This window comes from Aquila chrysaetos, chromosome 20 (assembly GCF_900496995.4).
Source record: "Aquila chrysaetos chrysaetos chromosome 20, bAquChr1.4, whole genome shotgun sequence".
Lineage (NCBI taxonomy): Eukaryota > Metazoa > Chordata > Aves > Accipitriformes > Accipitridae > Aquila > Aquila chrysaetos.
In genome coordinates, this window is record NC_044023.1 from 173,051 (window position 1) to 200,903 (window position 27,853).

At 40.9% G+C, this 27,853-nt stretch overlaps 1 protein-coding gene across 6 annotated transcripts in view; it reads left to right on the forward strand.

Annotated features, from left to right (window-relative positions):
• BICD2 (BICD cargo adaptor 2) overlaps nt 1-27,853 on the forward strand; it is a 98,977-nt gene that overhangs the window by 48,660 nt on the left and 22,464 nt on the right. For all 6 annotated transcript variants that reach the window (XM_030043484.2, XM_030043485.2, XM_030043486.2 and 3 more), the window contains exons 2-3: nt 2,193-2,405; nt 25,487-25,639. In XM_030043484.2, the coding sequence (XP_029899344.1) occupies nt 2,193-2,405; nt 25,487-25,639 (366 nt within the window). The remainder of the gene's footprint in view (nt 1-2,192; nt 2,406-25,486; nt 25,640-27,853) is intronic.

Consider the following 27,853-nt stretch of genomic DNA (forward strand, 5'->3'; position numbering starts at 1 on the left):
ACTCTGGGAGATAATGGGGTTTCTTGGCACCTTTCTCTGAAGTGTCTGGCATTAGCCTCTGTAGAAGAAAGGATATTGGATTAAAAAAAGCCCAGTCTCATCTCCTATGCCAGTTTCTGTGTTCAAATACTCCCTGTCAATAGTGGCTTCTGCAAAATGATGACATTCTCTTCTCAGTTCTTAAAGAAACTCAAGGCCTAGCATCTGCATTGAAGGTTTTAAGAGCAAATTAGTCATTATTCTCAAAAATTTCTCCCTTAGCGGTATTACTGAGTTCCTTGATTGAATCATGCTTGGACTCTGCTCTCTGGCTGATCAGATGTGGCTTTGAGTATCCTGAGCTTCAATGTGCTCTGCGTTGGCATCCCGCTACCAAGAAAATGGTGCTACTTCACTGGGCAAATGGATGCCCAGAGTCCCTTTCTCTGTCAGAGATTTGTAATACATGTAGGTCTATAAAAGGTGGATCATAATTCTTTATGGAAAAAAAGATAGTGTATTTGAGAAGCTTGCATGTTTTATGTTATTCCTTTAACATTTATGGAGATCTTGGGTATTAGGCTTTTAAGCTGCTTTGTTGAAACTCATTTGACAAGGACTTGCACAGATGGTGCTTTACTTTCTGTCTGAAATCTGACGCTTTTTAATTTCCCTTGGGTCATCTCAGTGAATCTGGCTAGAATTTCTTCAACGGGTATTTGTCTCCTCTATCTCTAACTTGCTTATCTGAAATAACATTTAGTCTGATAGGAGCAATATGTGGGTGTCTTTAACTGTAGGCAGAGTTAGCACATTCAGTCATCTGCTTCAGCCCTTGTATATTCAGTAATTACTGTACTATTAATGTGACTGGTCTAATGTACAGAAGTAATAAAATACTGAAATCTGCTTCTCTTCAAAGCAGGTGTTTTTTTCTGCACTGACAGTGTATTTCTGAAGAGCTAGCAAAAGATGATTAATTGAAAATGTAATGCATGACTAGACAAGGAGTTTTGAGATGCTGATCTGTCCTTGACCTGGCTTAATGCCTGATATTAATGTTGGCTATGAAAACTTGCTGTGTGGATAGTGGCATCCCAAAAGATGCTATGGCACCTGAAAGCTCTAAATAGATCTTGGGTTGGATTGTGGTGCACGCACATGCAGCAGTTAAAAGATAGCATTCATTAATCTCATTGACTTTGGCCCATCTGCCAGGCAGTGTGTTACAAATATACACCTACTTAAAATGTTAAACTCTGCTTTATAACATCTATTAGTGAAAGCCACTGATGGGTTTCTTAAATGCAGCAGGTGGGGGTGTCTGTATGGGCTGCTTGCTTGTGTGTTGGAGAATGCTGCTAGGAGCATCACCTGGTAGAGTTTCAAGCAAAATGAAAACCCCCCAAAAGAAGTGGGGGGAGGTAAAAAATGAGTGTCGGGTCTAAACAGAGGCATGCTATGCTGAAGAGGTTAGATCTCTGTGACCTGCCTCTAAGTCCCTTTGCTGGCACGCTGCTGGAGATGACGTCTCTGAGACCAGGCAGCAGAGCTGGTTGGGTGAGTGTCTGCTGACCTACTTCAGCCAGAATGACCCACGTTGGCTTAACCTGGTTACTTACAGAGTAGCCCTGCTAACCTTGCTCGCTTATGGCTGCAGTGGGTTAGCAGGTTTGAGGGGGCAGTCATCTCCAGCAATGACCAGCTGAGGGTGGTGATACATTTCTTTGGTATAGCTGCATCAGGAAGAGTAAGTGTGTTCCCAGCCTAAGAAATGGAACGGGCTGCTAATACTGTTTTCAATGATTCAGTTTTTGCAGAAGTGAGTCTGACCCAACTATAGAGAATATGCACATGCAGAAGTGTCTGGTCATCTTGCAGTGGTCTTGTTGAAAACCAAAGTCTTTTTTTAACAGCAAACTCAAGTCGATACATTGTCGTTCCCTCCCGCAAGGGTTTGTATGAGGTTCTACATAGGTATCCTATGCATCGCAAAACACTGTTTGGGTGCTGTGTGTTACTTTCGAGAGCCCTGTGTTGGCCACTTGATAGCATTTAAAGGTCTGATCCCAGAAGAGGAGGGTGTAAGAAAAGTTTACATTGTTTTCCATCAAAGAAATACGAGGGTAAATATTTTCAACTGTTTAAAATGGAAGTTACTTATGCAAAATTCTGGGTTTACTAATAAAAGATTTGTTTTCTGTTTGTCTTAGGCTTTTGGGCAGGCCCATACCAACCACAAGAAAGTAGCAGCAGATGGAGAGAGCAGAGAGGAGACCTTGATTCAGGAATCGGCTACCAAGGAAGAGTACTACATGAAGAAGGTTATGGAGTTGCAGACAGAACTGAAGCAGCTCAGAAATGTCCTTGCCAACACTCAGTCTGAAAATGAACGCCTTAATTCTGTTGCACAGGAACTGAAAGAGGTGAGTGAAGGTGCGTAGTGCGCACCTCAGCTTGTATTGTGGCTATGTTTTCTTGTTCTGTGTAACCAAAATAAGGAAGATTCTTGAGCTGATCTGTATCTGCTTAATACTGGCAGCTGCTAAGTTGGGTTGTCTCTCTGGGACTTCAGCAGTGTTACATCCAGCTGAAGCTGTAATTCAACAGTACAATAAATACAACTTTCTGGTTCCATCCACTGAACCAGCCTTTTGTGGCTACAATGGTTCTGACCCAGTAAAATTCACTCTGTCCAAATACCTACTAGTTCTGCAGTAACCACTGTATTGTGTCCCAGGTGATTTGACAGACACGTCACTACGTTCCTAGGTCATGCTGGTGCTGTGGGTACTGCACATCAATTCCCTCAGTCCGAGAACTGCTGCCTTAAAGAAACAGAGGAATCTGTTTAGTCCAAGCACAGAGATGCTTTGGATGTACTTTTTCTGCCTCACTCCCAATACAGATTTTCTTGCTGCAAAATATTTGGGGCAGAACTTCCCCTTTTATCACTTTTTCCACCCTAACTTTTAAGGATGTGAGAGCATAACAAAACACTGAATTGCATAAAAGGAGTAATAGTAAAGTTTATAGTCTTGTGTTTTCTCTCATGAAAGTAATGGCTTTTACTTTTTCATAGGTTGCTTAACTTACTACCTCAAAGTACTTTGACCTTTTATTGTTTTAGTATTGAAACTGCCTATTTCTGAGGGGAAATAATCACTGAGAAATTGACTTTAAAAGTTTAATTACTTACGAAATCTGTAGCTCAGCAGGAGTCTCTGTGGCACTGATGCAGAAAAGATTGTTTTGAGAGCTCAAACCATTGCTGAAAGTTAGACTGGGTAAAAGTTACAAAGACTGTAAACCACAGATGGATGTGGTAAACAGTCAGCAATTATTACTGGTGAGCTTTCTTGCACCTTCCTTTGAAGTGCTGGGTACGAGTCTCATCTAACCCTGAGGTATTCGACTGGCCTCCCCTGCCAGGAGAGAAGGTTATTTAAGAGCCCACGTCTTAAACTCAACATACTCTACATGACCACAGCTGAAAATCAGAAGTGTCTCATTTAATTTCTTTAGGACATAGTAACAAATATGTGGATAATATTTGGTGGTAAAAATTAATGAGGAAATGTGGGTTGCTTCTGTGGAGATGTGGGGGTTCAACAGTATCTCTCTTTGGGGTGTAACAGAGAAGGAGATTTGTGGGGCAAACTGTCACAGGTGATCAAAAAGGCCAGTCAAGCTCTCCTTTAATTTCCTCTGTGGCATAACAGAGCTGGAATCAGGCCATGTGCTCTGCTTAGGCAAGGAACCAGTCCCTGCAAGCATACACACAACTCTTTATTTCCTAACATTTAAGAACAGCTTAAAAGAAAAGCTCCGCACCCTAGAGGCAGCATTGTGTCCATAACGGATTCCAAATGCGGCTCAAAAGGATGCTGACTGGCAGATTTCAATCCAGCTCCCTGTGTCACAGCAGCTGAAGGCAGTTTTTCCTTCTAGATACTGCCATGTTTCAGCCACCTTTGCTTGGAGCTGCATTTGGTTTATACAACCCTTGGATGAGCTGTCAGTTTTGCAGGGGTTTAGGGTGAGTCTTTTCTTGTGCTTTGTCCTTCCACCTCACCCATGTGCCCTTTTGCACAGCACCCTTGTGTGAGATGGACCCCAGTGAGAACTGAAGAGTACAGGAAGAGGCGAAGTGAGTGATGTCAAGTTTCTTGTGAAGATTTTCTTCTTTTTTTTTTTTAAGATTTTTTTTTTAAGCTCTCTTCTGCTGAACAGGGGAAGATGCATTTAGTTACTTGACTAGAAATAAAGGCTGACGATAATTAACTGGATGTGACTGATTTTGAACTTGGAATGGAAACTGAGCTCAGTTAAAAATAAAAATCAAAACCTAATGTGGTAAATAGCTGGAATCTTGGAGTTAGGGGTTTCTCTGCCTGTCGCTTTGTGTCATCTCAGTGCATGCATTCTTTCCTTGGCATTTTTTAGCCTAGCTGTTTCTTCTGCTGGTAAATTGTGGTGGGGTGAAGAGGTGAGGCGGTAAAAAAGAAATGGCATGAAAGCTTTAGTGTTAAAATGAAAACATCTGAGCCAATTGACCATGTGTAGCTTGGGATTCTTTTCCTCTGAAGATCCGTATTTGTGTATGGCGTTTTGGTTTGAATTGCCTTATAATTACTGGTAGGGAACAGTGAGGCAAGGTGTGTGAACAGAGGTATCAGCCTTCTCCTGGCCCACAAAAAAGGCAAGTCCAACATGACCATCTTGAGGGACATGGCTTTTCTCTCGTACAATGCATCAGAAAGTGGCAGAAGTTCAAATAGTTGTTATTTCACCATTGCTGTCCAGGTAGGTGGAAACAGGAGGATAAGCACGGGCCTCCTGTGATGACTTGTAGATCTAATAGCAAATTTAATTTGAAAACGTTGTGTGAGACAAATCAAGGAAAACGTGTTGTAGCCATTGTAAGCTAGTGAGCAAGATGAGCAGTCTGGTTTTCCCCAGTCTCTGTTGCCATGATTAAATTTGGCCTGTCCCATGGTGAAAGTTTTATGTTGATACTAGCCCACGGAGACTCAGTGCTGAAGAATGCTGCTGTAGCCTGAAAGCGTTGGGGATGAAGGTGGAGTATGATCTACTGTTTTATACCACAGAGACATAGTGGAAATTCCTTCCTTCATTTTTTTCTGACTGCCAATGAAAGAAAAACTACTGTGGCTCTTCTCCATCTGGTTGTAGAGAACGTTTGTAGGCAGATCTAGTCTTTATAGTGTGTATTTTGGAAGTCCTGTATTATTGCCTATCAAGAGAAGTGACTTGCAAGATGTCTGGAGGAACAGGAAACTACTTCCATTGCAATCATTCTGGATTTGATCCAGATAAGAGGAAGGATGTGGAAAATGCTTGACACTGTGTCCTTTGACCAGGCACATGGGCTCCTCCTGTCAAAACTAAAAGGAAGTTTAAAAGAAAAAAACAAAAACAAACAAACAAAAAAAACCAGAACAAACAACCCAGGAAATCAACTGTTCTGGTTTCAGCTGGGATAGAGTTAATTTTCTTCCTAGTAGCTGGCACAGTGTTATGTTTTGGATTCAGTACAAGAAGAATGTTGATAACACGCTGATGTTTTCTGTTGTTGCTGGGCAGTGTTTAGACTAAGTCAAGGATTTTTCAGCTTCTCACGCCCAGCCAGCAAGAAGGCTGGAGGGGCACAAGAAATTGGGAAGGGACACAGCCAGGGCAGCTGACCCAAACTGGCCAACGGGGTATTCCATACCATGTGATGTCATGCCCAGTATATAAACCGGGGGGTAGTTGGCCAGGGATACAGATTGCTGCTCAGGATGTAACTGGGCATCGGTCAGTGGGTGGTGAGCAATTGCATTGTGTGTCACTTGTTTTGTACATTCCAATTCTTTTATTATTATTATTGTCATTATTATTACTACTACTATTATTATCATCATCATCGTTATCATCACTGTGATTATCTTCCTTTCTGTCCTGTTAAACTGGCTGTATCTCAACCCATGAGTTTTACGTTGGGGTTTTGGGGGTTTTTTTGGGCTTTTTTTTTTCCGATTCTCTCCTCACTCCCTCTGTGTGGGGGGAGTGAGTGAGCGGCTGCATGGTGCTTAGTTGCCGGCTGGGGTTAAACCATGACATCAACTGAGGCTGAATCTCTGCTTTATTTTTGAGGGATATTTGCTTGTCAGGGCTGGCTGCAAAAGTTTTTTCTGCTGTTTTGTAGCTCTCTGATGGGATACAGAGTTTTACTGTTGCTGGGGGTTTTTTTTGAAAAAATCTGTTATGTCCTTAGTAGTGGCAGAAGGAGAATGAATGGTCAAGTGCATCAGGCAACAGCTCCTCTTGAGATGCTGCTGGCAGTAGCGGTGGTGGTGGGTTGAAACCAGATGTTGACCCACATCGGTTGGAAGTGCGTTGAAGACTGTGTGTTTAAGATGCTGTCATTTCTTTTGTGTCTTCTCAGGACACTTGCAGAGAAGCAATGAGTTGTTTTTGCAAGGAGGAGTGACATCCAGTACACCTGGAGTTGCTGTAGCAGACATAAGTGGTTTTGACGCTTTCTGTTGAATTATCTAACTTTGGCCTGTTGAGACAGGCTGACAGGGTGGTTACCGATTATGAGTTTTACTGCTGTCATTAGCTAGCTCAGCAGCTGCTGTGTCCTGGAAGAGTCACTGGAAGGAGTAATTGCTCCTGAGTAATTGCTAATTGCTATTCCTTTTTAATCTTCTTTCATCTCTCCTGTGTTTTAGTGGCACCAAAACAGATTTCATGGCTGTGAAGTCATGAGGTAGACATGCCCAGTACAGAGAAGATGAAAAATAAATGAGCGATTCTTTCCCAGGAAAGTAAAAGGTGTTCAGATTATGTAAACTAAAGGAGGGAATATATTTTAATATGTGTGCTTTTATACGTTAAAAGAAATAACTGATATGACATGGTACCATATAATACATACTAAGTAGCATGTTTTAAAAAGCCCACAAGTTATCAGAAACATATGAGTAATTTTATTCCTCCAAGGCTGTAAAATAGAAGCTCTTTTTCTGAGGTTTGTTCTGAAGGAACTTTCTTGTTCTGCATTATCATTTAATAGGCTTTGTCAAGAAACTATGTGTCAATCTGAAGGATAATGAACACCATGCAGTTACCTGGCCCTGCTATGCACAGGGGACTTTCTCCCTCTTTTCCTGTTGATAATGCTGGGATTTTCAGGTCTGTGTCGAACACAGACACACAATTGTTTATCCTTGGGGGTTGGTTTGTTTGTTTTTAACCCTAGAGAAAAGGCATACCCAGCATGTAGACCTCTATAAAGATCTGTCAGTTTTACCTCTCCGTCCTATTCCTTTGCCTCACATTGGAGGAATTGGTCATGAGTTTGTTTTTCCAGAGCCTCAAGTGACTCTTAACAACCCTCATGCTCTAGTCAAATCCTGTAAATAATTTCCTTAACCAAGTTTATGGCTCAAGAAGCTCACCCATACTCTCAGAGTAAACCTAAAAACATAACCAACCAGCCCTGACATCTTTATTCTTCAGCGAAGACCTAGAACTTAGTCTCTGGTTGTGGGTAGCCAAATCCTTTACGGAAGGACACACAGATAATTGCCAGCACTCTGATTAGAACAGCTTCAAGTGGAAGCTGATCTTCAGTTGCTGGAAACGTAAGACGCACTGTATTATTCAGGCCACTTCAACCATGAGTGCCTTACACATACAGTAATGCAATTGCTTGCAGTTGTCTATCCATATCCTTGGACATAGCAATATTACAGGTGCTTGTATCACAGTTAAAACATGTGAACAGAGGTGGAAGAGACATTGCTGGGAAGCCCAGGACACAGTCTGTTCACAATATTTGACTGTTCTAATTGCTAGCATTTATTTTTCAGAGCCAGTGTTTTCACCATGGTAGGCCATTAAGTTGTTTGGTAGATGTGACCCTATCTGCTCAGAGCAATGATGGCTGACAATTCTTCTATAAATACACAGTAATCTGATTGCTGAAGTTCTCCAGGTTTCCTTAACATAGTCAGTGAAGGAAGAGTATTCCTGAAGTTATGATTACACTTCTCTTTCCCATTAGGACTTATAGCCAAGATGCTGAGTAGTCCTTTGTTGCTTTCTGTTTCTCCCTCTTGAACGCATTGGTAACCCATACAGGAAAATGCACAGCAGATCTCCCTTGCAGCCAAGGAAGGAAAGCCTTCGTGTTCTGAGTTTCCTAAAAGCTGTATCAGGAGCCATGCTTAAAGAAGGCATGGGTTTTATTATAGCAGAGAGTAAGAGGAAACAACATTTTATTGTCCTCTAAATTAGACTGTGCACTACTGGTAAGTGGCCAAAAGTGTGTTCAAGTAGTTTATTACAATGTATTCTAGATTTGAAGTCCTATGGTTCATGTAGTCTGACCTGTAGTTCTGTATCAAATCAAGAAGGCTCTTTCTTCCTTTCTAAATAAATGGAGGAAGGGGGGATACATTTTTGATGCAGTGAAATCATATGAAATTCTCAATGTTATTGCTGTAATATTTCTGGATACACTGCAAAGGTCAAAGAAACTTGAGGTAATATTAATCATACAGCAAAATATGTTTGTAGAACACTTCTGTACACAGTTGCATGGTGTAGAGTAAACCACCTTCCCCATTCTGAATAGTGTCTGATCTGTAATGCTGCATATATAGGTGAACAGCTTAGAGAAGGGAAAGTGCTGAAAGATTTATTGTCTTTCATGATAAGAATCTTGGAGAAGAAAGGAAGAAAAAATTACTTGATCTCTAGAGGAGTTCTTTTAAAGCAGAAAGGGCAGTAGCAGAGGAGGATTTGCAGCTTTTGGAAGCAGAATTGTGAAAAACGGAAAAAGAGGTCAGAGATGTGAATGGCATTAAAATGGTGTCAAATGCAGAAAGCGGGGAAAAGGCACGTTTTTCATGGGGTATATGACTTGGAGCAAGGGGAAGGAAGATGACTTTAGTGGTAATATTTGGATTAATTGGCGTGAAGGAGGCTGAAAAGCTCTGAAAGTTGATGGCAGAATTGGTTGCTGTGGAGCAATGGAGCTTGAAGTTTTGGCAGTGTGAGAGTTTTGGTTGCACTGAAGGAAGGTTGTAAATAAAGGCTTTTCTAGAAACCTTGCCTCTAGGAGGTACAGAGTTTGAGACCCCATGGAGGCAGAATGAGTTGAAAGGAAAACTCGACATGGTCACGAAAGAAACAGGACCAGGGTTGTTGATCTTAAGAAAGAGGTGAAAAGAAAATGGAGGGTTGGGGTGGGATGTTGACAAAGAGCAAGGAATGAGCTCCTTTTGTTTAAGGAGCTAAAACAAAAAAAGTCATCTCTGTGTTGCAGATTATGGTGAGCTTTGCTAGAAAGCCTCTGTAGCAGGGCTTGGTGGGTGGCTTTCTGCTTCAGCCTTGTGTACCAGATGAAGCTGCTTGAGTGCTGGTATAACTACCAGTGCAATCCAGAGTTAGCCAGAGCAGGAGAGGTGGATGTGGAGGCAGGTGGACCAGTTATACAGTCAAGTTGCTGAGTTAAAAAACATACAAGCAAGCAGAATTGTGTAAGAGAGCTGAGTGCTTTGCATAAACTTTTATAAAACCAGATTTTGCAGGCTGGTGAGTCGTGGAGAAAAAGATATTTTGGTTTTTTAAAAAAAAAAAAGTAAAAAGCACAGCTTTTTCCCTGCTCTGCCTGGTGAGTTACAAAGTGTGACCTTCTGGGGGTCACTGTGCTCGGTCATGTTGTGATTGTCCAGTCCACAGGGGTGGCTGCAGGGTTGATACCACACATCCCTTACTGCCATTCCCATACGTTGTATGGGAGAGGCTGCAGGAGGTAGGTGCATTTGCACTTTGTCTTTTTCGCCCTGAAAGCTCGTAGAAATCAATGTGTTGATCAGCACTGAATTTGGGAGTAAAGGCAGCAGTGTGACATGGCTTTCAGTGTAATGCTCTGGGGATAAAGATGGTTCTCTGCCATTTCTCCTTGTTCAAGGCTCCCGTGGCAACACTTAACTTTTAATGGAAAAGCCTCTGAGCGCAAAGGCTCTTGCAGAGCTGATTACCTGTGGATTTTTAGGTCCCTTCTGGGCCCAGGTGTAACACTTAAATAATACATCACAGCAGCGTATAGAAGATATTCCTTGATTCATTGCTGGTTTTTTGAACTGCACATAAAGAAGCATATTTAAATAATGTTGAAATACATTGAAAGAGTTACATTTGAAGTGAGCAATGTGAGCAGCTGGAAATCAGCTGCTAAACATGCTCCAAATGTAAAAGTGGCTGTTTGTGGATTGGTAAAGCTCTGTTTCTAAAAGCAAAGCAGTGATGAGCCTGTTTCTTGAAGGCACTAAGCCTATCGCATTTAGTGTGCAGGACTGGATTTCTTGTCCTCTAATGTGTTGAAAGAATTAGAAGGGTCACAGTGTGAATTGTTTTGTGTTGTTGTTGGGGGTTTTGGGTTTTTTTTGTTTGTTTGTTTGTTTGGGTTTTGGGGGTTTTGTGTTTTTTGTTTGGTTTTTTTTTTTTTTTTTTTTTTAAATCTGTCTTGTCCAGTGCAGGAAGTTCGAAGGAGGTGGTAACAGTATGATGGTGTGCTGCTGCGTGCTGGCTCAGCACATTGCAGATGGCTGCAGATGGCAGCTGTTTTCTTCCCACCTTTTTATTTTCATTGAAGTTGATTTTTATACCGATAGCTTCCTTTTTTTTTTTTTTTTTTTTTTAAAGAATGATGAGAGCTGAGTATTTTTACAAAGAGGAAGTACTGCATGTCGTTTGTATCCATTTGAAACATAATAAAAATCCATTCCAAAGAAGGTGAATTGTCATGGAAATTCAGTTGATGTGCTTTGCATGTTGTCAAGGAGGCATCTGCTCATGATTTCTCTATTGTCATTGTGCACTGATATATTCAGAGGAAAGATGTTAACAACAGTGTTTCTCTTGCTATAATGGCTGCCACCTAGAAATGCAGTGTCCAAAAATGAATTAACACTGAAAATGAGGGTATTGAAAGTCACCATTTGAACACTGTATTTTCAGATTTTAAAGAAATATTAAAATAAATTCTTGTTCTTCCGACATTATAAAACTCTAAATATGATTCTCAAAGTTTCAATTAGCAGTTCAGATTCCACCATGCTCTATTGTTCGGAAATTAAGCTGGTACCACACTTGCTGGGGGATCTTTTCATTGTTCTGTTATAATTAAATTGCTGGGTGCCTATTGGTGCTGCAGTAATAGCAGGATGATTCTTTCTCTTTAGTCACGGCTCCTTGCAACCTTAATTTCAACCTTTAGTCTGCCCAGGGTTTCTGGCTAACATGAGCTGTGGAGGGAGAAAGTCTCTTGTATGCAGCTGTGATCTTTTAATAGATGTAAAATCAATATGCACAATTGAAAATTGAAGGAGTAGCTGGAAACGCTCTAATCAGTGAAACAATGGCTTGAATTTACTTTGCAAACTGTTAATTAAAAGAGGTTTGTTCTCCTCCCCACCCCCACACCGAGTGAAAATGAAAACTTCCGCTTGGCTGGTATGTGATTTTAGGATGCAGAAGCAGGGAGATTGCTTTGTTTTGCCTGTGCTTGGCACTGCTTCCATTAAAGTAGTTGACCCTTGGCAATCTATCCAAGCAAGATTTGTTTGGGTCAGATTGGCATTTTTTGAAAATAGGAAAGAGCGTGTACTACAGTATGCCTTAGAGCAGTACTGTAATGTGCTTGGGAAAAGAATTCCTATGTTTCACCTAGTAGTTCTGTGCTGATTGACTCAGAATTGCACCCTGAGATTTATTTTCAAGTCACATACAGTAGGTTTTAAGAACGTGGCTTGTGACAAAACATTGCTTAGGCAGAAGCACAAAGAGCCAACTAGGCGATGTGCTTCTGTATCAGAAATAACATTGCTGTGCTGTTGCCGCCGTTGTGACTGTATCAAAATCTATTCCCTTTTTTTTTTTAACCCTATGCTTTGGTTTTCAAGTTTAGTTTTGATGTACTTTACTGATACTCCTTGCTATCCTTTTTTTTTTTTTTTTTTTTTTTTTTAAGTGAAATAAGCTTGGGGTGGTAATGTATCATGTCTCCCTCCCCAGCTCCCCATAAATGCCTGCTGGCTCATCTGCAGATGAAGGGGGGCCAGATTTTTTTAATTGACATTGCTTAGCATTCTCTCCCTTTATTTCACTAGTGAGTGTAGCTAACTCATTAACCCCTGCTACTTTTTAGCATTTGATTGCCCAGAGGGAGGTGTCCGCTGCTCTAAAAGTTGAGCAGATGAGAGAACCCCAGGGTAGTTGGGATTTCCCTGCACCAAAGCTACTTGTCCTCAGTATGTCAGACTGGCACTAGTCTGAGCTGTTCCTGATGTAGCCAGGACTGAAGGGGAAATACTGAACATAATAACCAGGTATTGCGTGCAATGAAATCCAAGCTGCTTCTGCGTGGGATAGCTTAGGTCAGGAAGCCAGAGAGGTATCCTTGGTGTTTCTTAGCTGGGTTATCCTGACCCTCCATTGCTGCAGAGATTGAAAAGATGACTGATTTCAACCTGATAAATAACATGTTTGGATCTGGTTTTCGAGAATATCTAAGGAAGTTCACAGTGTTACAGTTGTGTGGCCAATGCGAAAATAGTCAGCAGCTCTAGGAGTGATGTTTGTTGGGACAGCTTATGGCTAACTAGCAATATAGGTGGTCATGTCAGCACAGCCACTGACAACTGCTTCCAAGAATTGGATGCCACCACTTCTTCTGTCACGGTATTTTGCCCTAAAATGCAGAATCTAGAATGGAGACTTGCCCTTTTTGTGTCTTAATGATGGCGGTGTATGTTCTCATGGTTATTCTAACAGCTGTTTGATCTTCACAATGTCTCAGCCATTCAAGTTCAGAGGAACTTGGACAAAAGCTCTTGTGGGAAGAAAAACTAGCATGGGGTCAATGAACATAGCTTTTTTCATGACAAAGGGACTCTTCTGTTTTCCTGCTGCTGGTTTTGCCTACACGTAGATTTTTATACAGTATAATTTGTGTGATTTATCAAAACAGTTCTTAGGAAAATAGTCCTTTTTTTTATAGAAAGAGGGCAGTGTGTTACTCTCATATTGCCAAAGATTGATTTTTTTTTTTTTTCCTTGCTCTATGGAAATATAGGTCAGTGGCCTCATAACTGGCACAGAGCATGCACTTTGAGTGGGGGTGGACAAAACAGTATCTTGCTAATTACTGGTACACAACTTAAGTGTACTGTATTCTGTGCGCAGAACTTGGCTGCTCCCTCCAAAGTGTGTCCTGCAAGGAAGAGGCAGGCTGCTGTGGCATAAATACACTCAGAACAACTGACCCTCTGGTGGTTTTGGCTTTTCAAAGCCTTTTGTAGCTGTAAGATAACAGTTGTGAGACAAAGGAAATATCTGGAAACAGCATTTAGTCATTGTTTGATGAAGATCCAATTGCTGTGTCCCCACATCTGTTTATTTCTGTGGAACACAAGCTAGATGTAACACACTGTCTGAAGTACAACTGTGAAAAGGGAAGCAGATTTCATCTTTTAGTCATAATATATATGAAGTAATTGTATTAAGTCATCAGAGAGTTATTAAAGTCTGTCCTGCTAAGTGGTAAACAAGACTGCTGAAAGAAAATCCGAGCTGCTCCTGTTGTAACCTACAGTTTGTCTGTTGGAAAACAAATGCAGGCTGTGATACGGCAGCAGCTGGGGTTATGCCTGTGCTGATCTCTCTCTACTCTGCTTTCTATCCCTCTTCACTTGATCCTTTTCCCTCACTAGAGGTTCTGCCTCTAGTTTAATGCAAGTTATATGCAGCAACTTCATTTAAAAAAATTTGCACTAGACATGCTTGCAGTTTGTGCAGTCTGTGTGCAAGTGGTGTGTTGTGTGTGAAGCGTTACTAGAAAATGTTGCTGCTAGATTAGAAAACAACAACTTTTAATTGGAAATACTGAGTGATCCCGTTTTGGCAGCATGAACCGTGCTGGAGCCTGACTGTGCTTCTGTGAGGAGCTGTTCCTGCTGCCAAACAGATGAAGACCCTGGCTAAAGTTGGCTGTTTGTGAGTGAAGATTGGTAGGACTATGCCATTAGCAGATCCTGCTCAGGAGGAAGAGTTAAGATGATGGGTTTTATCCGGAATCACAGTATAGAGCTTACTGTATCCATCAGTTGTGTGGTTTCCTACAGCTGATGAGTGCTTGAGTGTTTCTGACTGCCCCAGGCAGCAGAGGGAAGGCTGCTGCTTCCAAACGCATGGGTGGACATGGCTGGCATTCCCATGAATTGGACTGGGAATGGGCATCACTTCAAGACTTGCTCCATGTACCTCTCGTCCTTTGGAGCTGCCAGGCATCATCTTCACCTGTGCTGTACTCCAGAAAGAGTACTATGCCTGTAAAGGGAAAATACCTGTTTGGGGTTTTTTTGTTGGTTGGTTGTTTGTTTTTTTAAATCCGGCCTCAGTAAGGCTTCCATATGATATTGTTTAATATTACAGCATTTTCCTTTATTCCACGGCATTTTCTGTAAAGAAGTACCACTTCATAATCTAAATGTAAGCAAAATCTTTCACACACCTCTGCTACTTACAAAGTGGTATCAGAGGTATCATTAATTTAGGTAGATAACTCCTTTGGGATTTAGTTCATTAAAAAATGTTTGAAGTACTGATGGAGCTCTAAGCCAGTGGTTTTGAGATGATTGTATCTCAGTAGGATTGGGTAGTGTAAACTAAGCACTTTCCACATCCAGGAGGTGTGGCACCTTGTGAAAATAGGCCACTAATGCTGGGAGTATAAATTTAGCCAAAGCTTTCATCTCATGCTTTACATATAAATTAGTTACAGCCAAATTAAGTCAGTGGGAGACCTCTAATCTTTCATAGCTATGCTAACTTTGACTTTTTGTCAATATTATTTTAATTGTGAATTTTTTTTAAGTCTGACAGATATGTGGTATCTAGTGCTGAAGTCCCATAAACTTGCTTCTGCCCTGCTGCTGCAGTATGCTAGTGTTAAATCTGCCCAAGAAAGACTGTCACTGCTGGAAACGGTTAATGGAAACTTTAAAATAGGCCTTTAATATTAGGGTAAGAAATATGAGTGAGAAAATAAATGAGCCTCCAACAGACCTTGTAACAGAGGAGCACAGGCTTCAATTAACAAGAGAAACTTGTACTTGCGTTTGTTGAAAATATGTGGTTTGTGGATATTTCTAATGAGGCAAACTTAACATGGATTTGCAAAGGGACATAACAGCAGAGTAAAACTGCAGTTTCGGACTGAAGGCACAAAGCACAGGGAACAGCGTAGAGTAGTTCTTTTCTAATATTGTTGATATGAGAGGGTTTTGGTCAATAATTATCACAGATGAACAGAAGGATGTTAAAATAAAAAAAAAAAAAAAGTAACAATGAAAAAAAAACTTGACCAGGGAGAAAAGCATTTAGAAGTCTTAAGTGGGCTAGAAAAAGTGGCTTATGGAAATACTAAAATGTTCGAGCATTAGACTTGTTTTAGCCTTGTTAGGGACAAGCAAGACTATTCAGGACATCGACTGCCATGATGACAGGGAAAGGTCTGATCGTGTTAGAAAGGATTCCCTGCCACTTCTCCACCAGGGTCACTGGCTTGTCAGTGCTTCTGTCCCAAAGCTATTCTGTACCTGGGAGCATCAGCAGCAACTGCTCTGCAAGACTTGCCCAGCTTGGCAGGGTGCAGCAGGCTCACCCGCTGCCCATCAGCCCCTTCAGCACCCATCTGGGGCCAGAGTTGGGTCAGCTCACTGGAAGAATCACAACACGTAGGTCCAGCAGACAGCAAATTGGCACCTCACCAAAGAAAGTCCCTGTTCTGATGAGGGCTGTTGTGGATATATTATGAGCCATATTCCAGCAACATGGTTGCTTTTGAGAGGAAGAGTGTCTTCCTGAAACCAGAGATGTAGGCCAAATATCTAAATAGGGAAATTGGTCTGGTATGAGTTTGCTACCAAATTATCTCAGTGGATTGTGTGTGTTTGAATCTCCTGACACACCTGGTGCATTAGAGGAGTCTGGATTATATGCTTCAGTTGGGAAATGAAACCCTGAGAGCTTTCAAGCATCTGAAATCAATCCCAGCAAATTACCGTTTCAAAGTTTGCTTTGTGATCTCTTGTTCTGTAACTCCTTAGAGTCACCACAGCTTCTCCAGGCAGAGCACTATCTCACTTGTAGGTTTTATTGCTGTTTTCTCTTAAGGCGTGCAGATATAAGGGATGACTGATTTTGGTTATTAGCTTTTAATAAGCAGTCTCAATCTGAAATATAAAAAACTGTTTGGTGTAACAATATACTATTTTTTTTTAATTAAGTGTGACTTAGGGCTATTAATTGAAATACATCTTTGGTATTACTTTATTCCCCTAAGTGTGGGCTGTAGACAAAACTGCAGAAGAGGCAGCAGAGGCTCTTCATACTTCTTATGTAAGTCTAGCTGGTTTATTGTTCATTTTGTTTTCCTGGAAGCGTGCTTCATCTTTCCAGTCCCTTGCTAGTTTGCATCCATAGGGAGGATTACTGCAGTCAGAGCTTGAGTTCAGATATTCCCAAGGTATATCCAAGTTCAGCTATCCCCTGGGGAAGGACATCCCTGTGCGCTCTCAAACCTGGGGGAATGATGGGCAAGCCGTTGAATGCAGAGGGCTGTTGTCTCAGTTACTGAGCTCTTTTCTTCCTTCTCCTTTCAGCTTGAGGGAGGTTTGTTGAAACAACCTCAAGCTTGTTTCATTAGCATCTGAAAATACACAGCACGAAGAAAACCCTTCAAAACCTGCTAGCTGACACTGCAGGCAGGCAGTTTTTGCTGGGTGCAGCAGTGAGCGAGGCTGCTGTTGGGCATCTCCCATCTCTGCAGGTCGTTGCTTGGGGACACTTTGGGTGGCAGTGACCCTTTTTAGAGCTGGGCTTGGCTCCACCAGACCCTCTGGAGGTGAAAGATGACAGCTACCTGAAAGTTTATTGGCAGGCCTTGGAAGGGTTAAATGTTTTCTTTGTGGAAGTCAAGGACATGGAAAGCTGCCAAGCATTTAGATTTGAGATTTGAAAAGCAGCTGGAGTTTAACTGCTCTTAGCAAGCAATTCAGTGCAGGAAGGGGGAGACTAATAATAACATTACACAGTGCCATTCATAACACTGTCATTAAGTTTGGGTCAGCATTTTCCATCCAGACTCCCACGCTCAGCTGGAGCCGAGGTGCAGAGCCCAGGCCCACCCGGTGCTGCAGGAGGACAAGCCCAGGTCTCTGAAGAAGAAGGGTGGCTGGGAAGGCACAGAGGGAACGGGGTCCCCTCTTCTGCTCCTGGAGCTCAAAAATGGCTCAGTTTTATAGCTGATGAGATCACTGTTTGGAAATGAGACCATTAACAGGAACTGACTTACTCCAGTTTTAAAATGGGCTATTTCAGTTGGATTTAAAAAGTTGTCCTCTGATCTCAGAGACTTGCCAGTGCCCCCAGCTTTTAATCACAAGGCTCATTCCAATCCTCCCAGCTTCTACACCATTGATCTGTTTGTTTCTGTGAAGACATCGCACCACTGCTGCTGCCTGTGTGGGCTTGCACCAGTGCCAGGCGCCTTGTGTTTAGTGCCCAGTGGACTACTGGGCAAAGACCACCCATTTGGGTGGGCAGCTAAAGCCTGTGGGCCAGGGGGAGGTGTATTTATCTTCACCTGGGCTGTAAGCTTGCAGTTGGAGAGCATCACTAGAGCAGGGCTGGATCCTTATACAGGGTACTTAAACAAGATAAGTGGCGCATTGCCATATGTACGCAGGTGTTAACCCTCCCTGTGACAAAGAAGGGGTTTGGAGGATGTGCTTTGAATTTGACTCTGGATTGGATCAAATGTTTGAACAGGTAGTTAGCAACACGTTAAGTAATAGGACGTACATATTGTAGCAAGACTTAATGCTGATTAAGTAGTTACAAGAGATTTAAATGGCTCCAGGATATGCTGTGGTAACCGAGTCTTGGCTCAGTCAGGTCTCTCTAATATTGTGTAGAAAAGAAATCCATGACAGTGCATTTCTTTGTTCTCCAGTGTTGTGATAAACTCATCCTTAATGTCACAGCTTCACAAAGCTTTTTATTTAATGGTTTGAAAAAAAATCAGTAAATCTTGAGCTGAGTACGTTAGTAGGGTGGTACCCCGGCATTAATCACAGCTAAAGAAAATCCTGAGACATATGTATCCATAGTAAGGTGCTTTGTCATGGGGTAGGTGTTTGGATAATGAGAGGACAGTTTAAAAACAAAACAAAACAAAAAACAACCACAACCAAAAAACAGGCAATTGTGCACATTTGCTACCAAAGTTTCAGTGTAGCTGCATGTCTTCCATTAATGCTACATAGCTATTGGGACCATTGTATATAAGTTATGTTAAGTAGCTAGTATGCTCTTTTCCTTACTTTCTGCAGGAGAATAGATCTGCTGTGAGTTTCACATACCCCACCTCTTCTTCCCTGCCATCTCTGATTTTTGTTTCCTGCAGGATATTTGTAATGGAGTTCAACCTGCCTGTGCTTGGGAACACTGGGCATGTCTCATGTGAATTAGAGCTCTTCAGATCTTGTCTCCTAGTCCAAAAAATAAAAAGTAAGACTGCAACTTCTGCTAGGAAAGAGAAATCAGGTCGGATTCAGTCAGTGGCTTCAGATGCATAAAATGGGCATACACCTGGCCCAGGTGTAGGAAAACCTGAAAAGGGGTGAGGTAAGGAGCTTTTTTAGTAAGTTCTTCTAGCATTAGTTGCAGAACAGCCCAAGGTGCTAGCACAGATGTTCCTGGTGCTGTATTTGGGAGGCTTGTATCATGCTGCTGAGCTGTGCTAGGAGGGCAGAGCTGCCTCCAGTGGCATCTAAGCGTAGTTCTGATTTCTGTGAGAGCACTAGGGAACAAGTGCTGCACTGGTGGGCTTGGAGCTTCTTGCCTGCTTTTGACTGCAGTTGCCACTGCTGGGGTTTGGGGTTTTTTTTTGTTGTTTTGTGGGGGTTTTTGTTTGTTTGGTTGGTTGGTTTTTTTCCCCTGTTCCCAGAGTGAAATGGTATTTCAGAGAGGCACCTGGGAAGGGAGACTTTGACTGGGATATGAGTCATCTCTCTCTTGGGATTTTTTGGCTCCATAATTTTTCTTCTGTATGAAACATGATTAAAGCTTGACTTTGCTTTTGAAAACACACAAACAAAACACTATTTCTTCTGCTTCTAAGTGACCACAGTGCTCCACCTTCCTCTTTCCTTCCCTGTTTGTATTTACCTCTGTCTGCAGTCACACCAAGGCTTAGAAAGTCAAGCAGCTTTTCAGCAGATAGACCATGTCACAGCATGACTTGCAACAAAACAGTGGAGAAGAGGTCAAACTACAGTTTAGCATATCTACTTTATTTTTCTCCAGTGGGCTTGTGTGAACAGGACACCAAAAACACCTGCTATGAATTCTGGAAAATACATTCTGACTGATGCAGACAGTGACTTTCTCTGCTGGTTGTATGGTCTGTCTTTTGCAGTATTTCTTTTGAATGTGTTTGTGTTGTAAAACACTGCTGAGAGCACGCTAATTTTTCTGTCACTTACAAGAACTGTTCTTAGTAGTTTCCCATGCAGTGTTTGGAGAAGAGGACACAGTTGCTGGATACAATTAGAAAAAACAAAGATTTGTATCCAAAAGATGGTCCATTTCTGTTGTGTTGGGCCAGAGAGGGATGTCTGTGGCTCATAAACTGAATCAAAATATAAAAGCTACGATAGTTACATTTGAGAAACTCGATGACTGTTGTATGTCAGCGAGAATAGCTGAATGCTGAACAAATGTCATAAACACAAGTTTGGCGTGGTAGTTGTTACATGTTCTTATATATATATATATATATATATATATATATATAAAAACAGCTACACGTATAGCTGTGCCTGGCTGTCAGTCTCTACCAGACTTGTTTTCATTTCCCAGCAGTCAATGTGTGGGATATGTGTGTGTATTGTGATACAGCCTGAATTTTATACACGGGTTATACGGGAAATAAAATTGCTTCTTTTCCCAACTTGAGGTTGCCTATGGTACCTACAGGTGTTTTTATTTATGAATCTTTCCTCATGCAAAGGAGTATCTTATGCTGTACCAATATGTGTGCACACATGATAACATAGGTGCAGGTGTGACTGGAGGCAGTTTCTCTTGTCAATGAGGAAGCGGAGCCGGGCCACTGTGGAATTTCTCCTTTGCATAAATAAATAAATAAAATGTTTTAATATTATTTTATAGTTCTTCTATTTTACAAACAGAGTGGGCAAAATTTAAAAAATTAGAAGCTCTTGTAGCTCCTGCATCTGAGGATAGATGAGAGAGAGAGAAGGCCATCGTCAGGAGGTGCTGCTGGCCACCCATGGCTGCTGGTCTGGCTCTCCACCCCAGAAGGATTTGCCTATTGCCAGGGACTGCAAGCAGCTTTGTCAAACAGGTGATCTTTATTGCAGTAGTGAAAGTTCAGGTCTCCAAACCTTTTGCTGATATATAGTAAACAGTTGGATCTAATGGAACTTTTAATTTTTTTTCCTCTCAAATATTAGTGGTTTGTTTAATATCTGTAATAGAAAAAAATACATATTTACGAGCCTGTAACTTGAGAACTAAGGGAAGATTATTTTTTGTTTCTCATGCAATCTTAATTCAGCTCTGTTCTTGGAGTATTTTATATCCCAGCCCTTAATTACACAGTTATGTGATACTTTGCCATAGCATCCCAGTCCTCACATGTGCAAATGAAATGCAATTAAAATCAGATGGACAGCTGTGAATTTCACACACAACTTGCAACTGCCAGTCTTTGTAGCCTAAATAATGTAACATGTTAGTTGTGTTAATGTCTAGTGATTGACCTGAAGTTTTCTTTTTGTGCATAGAAAAACTTTATGGTCCATATTTTGAGTTCTTAATTTCACCATTGGTACCTAGGGTAGATGTAGCTTTGAGATAGGGTCTTCTGGAGTGACATCTGTGAGTATGAAGGCAGCGTTCAGAAAAACATTGGCTCAAGCACCTCCTTCAAAAAAAGTGTCAAAGGCGGCACTAAGTTACGTATCCAAGGATTAGTCTTCCCAATTTTCATGCTGATAATTAATAAAATGTCTAAGAGATTATGTTTACCAAGTCCACCAAAATAATCAATAGTGTTAGGTTGGTAGTGTTGGACTCTATGATCTTAAGGGTCTTTTCCAACCTAAATGATTCTATGATTCTGATTTTCTTCTCCCCACAGCAACAGAAGGAGTGTGAGTTGCCATCCTTTCTGACTGCACTGTATGTCTTTCAAAGAGTCTGCATCCTTTTTTGTGAATCCTTCCCATGAAGAACACAAGGGAATGATCATATCTAGAAATATTTATTGCATGAAGCATTAAATCTAATCCTAGAATTAGTAATAAATTTGGGCAAACTAAGGTTTGACTCTTGATGACAATAATGACATGTAAAATTAGGTGTGAGCATGTTTACTACAGCGGGGAACTTGAACTGACCCGTGACCTCATGAGTTGGTGGAGTTCAAGGTAACAGAAACTGTTGCTAGTGTCACAGCTTTGCTTGCAAGATCAGCCTCTGGCTGGTGATCTGGAGGCTGAACGCTGGTCAGGCTGTGCAGTGCCCAAAACAAAGGAGGGAATCAGCTACCTGAGATTTTCTTCTCAATTATTTTAATTCTCAGGGTCAAATTATATGTAACTTAATATGCTGGGGTGTACTAGAAAAGCAGGTGCTAAGGAGCAGGCTTTTGGCAGTGATGAAGGACAGTAGTTGTGTTTTTGACATGCAGGCATGGGCAGTTCAAACTGGTCCTGAGGAAATCCTTGCTATTTCTAGCACTGGTGCTGCTCAGAGGGGACCCTTGCAGAACGCTTCTGAGGCAAAGCTGAGAGGGTGAAAATGCTGAAGACAAGCTCTCTAGCAGCAGGAGCAAGGCGGTCTGTGGCCTTTAGATCAGGCAAAATCACTTTCCGATCACAGTCTTGTCTTGGGCGGGATGGATGGGAGGCTTCTGCGTAGCAGGAACATTCTCTAGGTTGAGAAGTTGAGGGTTTTTTTCAGGTAGATGAACACTCAATGGCCATCAATTCTCCACGCAGTGATAATGATATTTTAAAGTGCTGTGTGATTCTCTTTGGGTGGAGGTGTGACTGTGTATAGCTGAGAGCCTAGCCAGGCATGCCCCCCGGGTTCCAGATCCCCCTTCTCCCCTGTGCTCAGCCACTAAGCCCCTGAAGCAACAAGAGTCACAGAAAGGCTCAAACTCATCAGTGGGTCAGCTCACCTTTTCTATACACTTGAGGAATTGTAAAACACCACCTGTGAGAACATGTGCAATGTATGTGTGTCTATCTTAAAATACACAAATACCACTTTCTGTATGGGTAATAGAAAAATCTGATGAAGGAAGGATGCAGTAGCTTCTCTTTCCTGCAGGAAAAAATCCTGCCACTTGGTCAGTTATATGAGATAGTATGGCACCCAGTTTAACCTTGCAGCTTGCAAGAATGCGCATTTATTTGACAAGAAAATGCTAAGAGCAAACTGAATGTACAGTTTGTTAAACAGCCAATAAATCTAGGTTGTATCTTCCTTCTCTGGTCAGGAAACAAGGGAGCTATTTTTAAATCTGGCCTTCCTGTACACATTGAAATAGAGTGATTTTTCTTGTGCTAGACAGAGCATGACAATACTTTCACATTAAATAATGAGCTCTTACTGTTGCTCTGAATTAAATGGGCAGGATTGGACAGAAACTGTTCTTTCTTCAAAAAAGACCGGCTCCAATGATTTCTCCAGGCACTGACCTCTGCAAAGATTAGATCATCCAGGGAAGAAGAGGGGCAAAGCAGCCTTGAATGGTGGGGAGAGAAGCTTGCCAGTAGCTTTGTGGGAGGTCTCCCGTTGCATTTCACTTACTTGGGAATGGGGAAAATTACAGATAGGATCTCCTAATTTGTATGAAACTCGGTTTGATGCAAGAGCCTTTTGCAATCCTAACTGTTAAACAGTTTGAATTATCTGGCTGGAGGCTCTTTCTGCCAAAGGCAAGAGGTCTGTCTTCATTGCAGTTGTTAAGGAGAAGTTAAGATGTGAATTCATGTCGTCCTGTAGCCTTCAGCTACTTACAGCACATCTTTCCCTGTGGCCCTGGGTTTGTGCAAAGATAGAGCCAATGCTTGCTCAGGCATGGAATATGGAATGTAGCAACTTTTCATTTGCATTGTTGTACTATAGTGTCTGGTTTCAGCAATTAATGTTTGGTTTAGCTTCTCAGTGTGCTGGGAAGCAGTGCTCTTCATTGCTAAAAGTAAGCAGACAAGTTTATATAGTCTAATCTTTACCTGACATGTGAGGGAGCTATAATTTAAATTTATTGGTCTTAACAGTTGCAGGTGATTCTGGTTTTGTGTTCAGAACATGCCAGATTCAAGTCTTGGCATATGCTCCTGCCGCAAACATTTCCTTTATCTCTTAGCTTTCTGTAGGTGCCTGTTGATACTTGTGTTGTATTACTTCTGTGTATTCCTGCTGAACACTCACAAGAGGACTGAGACCATGTTTTAGTCATTGCTGACATTCTGTTTTCTAACCAGAAGTGGGGAACACTAAGGGAATCTTGAGCTTGTATACCAAAGGATGAAGCTTTCTTGGCTAGGCTGCTGGATATGTTGCCAAAGCGCTGGGCACATGGGGGATCGTTCCACCTATCGTGTGCCCCTGTCTGGTTTAACTATGCAGGTTAAATACACACCTGTTATACATATTCACTAGATTTCCGAGAAATGTTATACATAATCATTAGTTTCCCAAGAAACTATTAACATATGTAAATGTCCTTTACGCAAGCGTGTTGGAGGTCTCTGGTGGTCTTCAGAAGCCCTCTGGTGGTTTTCCATAGTCTTCCTCACTTGTCTGCTTCTTGACCTCTTCTTAGGTGATTCTGTGCAGTACGATTCTTACCATCATATATTAGATTACACAAAAGTACATTCTATGTTAATTCCTTTTCTATGATTGGTCTTTTAATCATACCACCTTATTAATATTCTTACGTTAAAACAATCATTGGTCGATCTCACATAATCCATTAACCAGAACTTTGATCAAAGTAGGGTTTCTAAGCAACAGAACTAAGGTCCATAATGATTTCTTAAAACAAACCACTATAATTAACCAATCTGTATTAGAATTCTATGGTTAACTGACTGTCAACAATACTTGTATTCTTATGATTATGTTTAGCACAGTTTGTAATGTTCCTAAGTCTCTATAACTACGTTGCAAACTTCACACTCCTATCTCACGATTTTGTTTTAATCAAATCTTTATCAAAGTATTTGCAACAGATAGATGAAAGCAGAAATAAGATACTATAACCTAACTAGCTGAATTGACAGGCTGCCTCTTTCGTGAGCTCGCATTTGTTTTGCACTGATTTTAGAACTGTTTGGAAAACCATCCTGTCACTTCACAGATAACAGCTGCTAAAATATCCGGATACTGCTTTTGTAGGCAACTATATTGCCTATTTGCCTATCTCTGAAGATATTTCTGCTAATGTTTTAGAACATATTTTTCACTTTGTTTTAATTAAGTATTTAAAGATGTGGCTTGCAGGAAAATAATGTTGGAAAAAATAAGAGCTAAGTACATACAGCAAGCCATTCACCTAGCTGGATATGTGCTAGCGCAATTTATTTAAGTGTGTATATTCATTAAAGATCTAAATATCATACTACACCGATATGTTGATTTTTACTTCTGTTCTATCCTGAAACAATAATGGTGATTTTTTTTTTTTTTTTTAAAGTCTTTCTTTAAGGTCTTGCGTAAGTCTTGGGACTGAGGGGAGGGAACATTTTATAAGTCAACCACAGTTGCTGTTTCTTTCTACCTGGGATCTTGGATTTCATTTGAGCTTTAACTCGGTGTCTCCCTCCAAAAGGATTAATTGGAACATATTTCCAAATTATTGCACAGGGCATAAAGAAAAGGTCTGTTGAAAAGCAGCAGCAAATACATGTCCAAATAAGAACGTCTGGAGTCATCTGAATCTGTCTTTCTCTTGTGAAAAGGCCCTTCTTGTTTAAGTGTTAACAGATTCAGGTATTGACTTCTGATCTGGAAAACTTCTGTCTGTTGCTTACAGCCAGTGAGACAACATAGGTGTGAATGCTGCTTTCCCTGCTTGCTCATGAACTTTTCTTTGAGTCAAGGGTGAGAATCTGTAAGAGAAGCAAGAAAACAAGATCTAATTATTGTGTAAATGACTTGGTTTTCTGTAATTTCATTCAGGGGGGGCGGAGGGGAAGAGTTTCTGTTTGAATATAATCTAATTGATTAGAGTATTTAAGGAAAGATAAAATTCCGAAACTTAATTGTAGCTGACCAAATCACCATTGCTTTGGGGTTTGTTTGTTTTTTCCAGGTCAATCAGAACGTGGAGATCCAAAGGGCCCGTCTGCGAGATGATATTAAGGAATATAAATTCCGAGAAGCGCGTTTGCTGCAAGACTACACTGAGCTTGAAGAGGAAAACATCTGTCTCCAGAAACAAGTGTCTGTCCTCAAGCAAAATCAGGCAAGTTTTTCAAAATATTGAGCATTGCTTTGGTAGCACCAGCTAATTCCTGTGTTACAGCATGGTTCTGTCTCATTTGAACATCCAACCACTTCTTTTCTATGTTTGTTCTACTTTTGAGACTATAAACTCTATCTTTTAGTACCAAGAGTTGTCCCAAAAAGTTCTTTCTGACTCTGTTTATATAGTCATAAGACTTTATTGCTTCTACTTTGACCTCCAAGTCCTTCTATTGTGTTCTCTCTCTTTGATGGAAGTGAATTCTCTACCGGTCTGCTTTGTTATTTGGTTTAGTCTTGTTGCTACGCTATTTTTTCAATGTCTTTGCAATACTCTCCATCCATCCATCCTCTCCTACAGTATCTGTAACTGGATGTATTTCTGAACATGTATTTTTATTGCTAATTAGTGCTTACATTATCTCTCCAGTTCTGTAGTCCTCCTCTCTTCTAGCTACTTTCATTAAACATGTATTAGTGGTATAGTTGCTCTATACTGTCAGACCTGTGTGACTGCTCATCTGAAAAGTCACGTTTAATTGCACACTTCCAGCAATTTTCAGAATTTTAGAAAATGCATTTTTGGAACAACTCAATTTCCCTGAGTTATCATTTGCGGAGGTAATTAGATTAGAAGTGGTCTTTGGCACAGTTCGCTTATCTTCATCTATCTATCACTTGGGGGCTTGCTTTTTTTATTCTTCAGGTACCTGTCAGTTTCATTGTATAAATAAAACTCAAGGTTCAGTTGAGAAAATGGTTTAATATTCCTGAAATAAAAGCTCTTGAAGAAAACAGCAGTGTTAATACCATCTGTGATTGTGAGCACATAGCAAAAGCTTGTCAGGATTTGCTTCAGAACTCCTTCAGTGTTCTGAATGAAAGCTGCCCTACCAAGTGAGGTGTTTGGGATATTGAACATATTTCATTTATCTCCAGGTGAAACTCTATGGGAATGTTTATCACTTTGGCCTCACTAATGTGCCCAAAATGGGGTTCCAGGTTGGACCTGCTCTCACCTGAATGTATTTGGTCTAATTACGCTGTTTTGGGTGCCCTGACATCATGTGGTAGGGGTGGAGGGGCTATTACGCTCTAGATGCAGACTGGAAGAGATAGTGATCTGTTAAAATGCAACCAGTGTACTTGGTTACTTTTGGTTTTTACCTTTCTTTGTCTCATTCATTGTATTCAGAGGAGCAAGTGAAAGTTCCAAGCTCAATGTTCACATTCCAAAATAATGATATTCAAGAATGCTGTCATTCTGGGATGAGCTGAATTTAACCTCAGATGCTATCTTGTCAGTTGCTAGTAATTATTGTCTACTGTGTGTGTATTCTGGAACCTTTGAAAATAGACTGTAATCTTAAATATTTGAGCTCAGTGGACATATATAGAACCAAGAGCTAATTCTTTTCATGGCAATGGATTATTTCATTTCCTACCTTGTCCTAATCCTACTTGATGAATTTTATTAAGCTTTAATTATCTACTGACATAACTAGAAGCCATCAAGTTTTTCCAGGCTTAACTTGCAGAACTGAATTAACATGATTGGTTCCTGGTTTTTAAATCAGGTGTGGTTCAGCACTACGAAACTGGTGTATATTGGCATCTAAAATTCCTTTAACAGTTGGCAAAAATAAATAGGGTCATATATCATGTGGTATGTTTTCCTTTTCTTTCAGGGTAAGGAAAAAGTATTCTTTAGACTTTGTTTTTTCCACAAGGGATTAAAAATTTTACACTAATCATTGGCGTTTGTAATTTCAGTGCAAGAGAGGTTTTAAAAAAAGGCAATTTTACAGCTAAAAACTTATAGCATGCCATCAAATTTCATGTAGCAGCACTAGGGGTCTGAAGTGTAGAGTCTGAATTGTAGCTTTCTCAAGATGTGCTGAAATGATGATGACAAAAATGATAAAACATTTTATTCTGAATGTATAAAAGCAGAGTTTGATTGCTAGGTGCATCCCAACAGTTTTAAGCCCAGTGGAATATTCTAACAGCAGTGCAGCAGAGTATCAGAAGCACAGCTTTGCAATGCTGGGGTTTGGAAATGTTGAGCTTGAATTTGTGGGAAGGTTGGCCAAGGAATTTGTTAATCAAACAGAGAAAGAGTTTGCATAATGTGCTAGGAAAGCCTGTTTTGTGATGCTCTGTATCACACACTGTATCTTTCACCTGTCTTAATTAAGCTAGAATAGATCAGCTA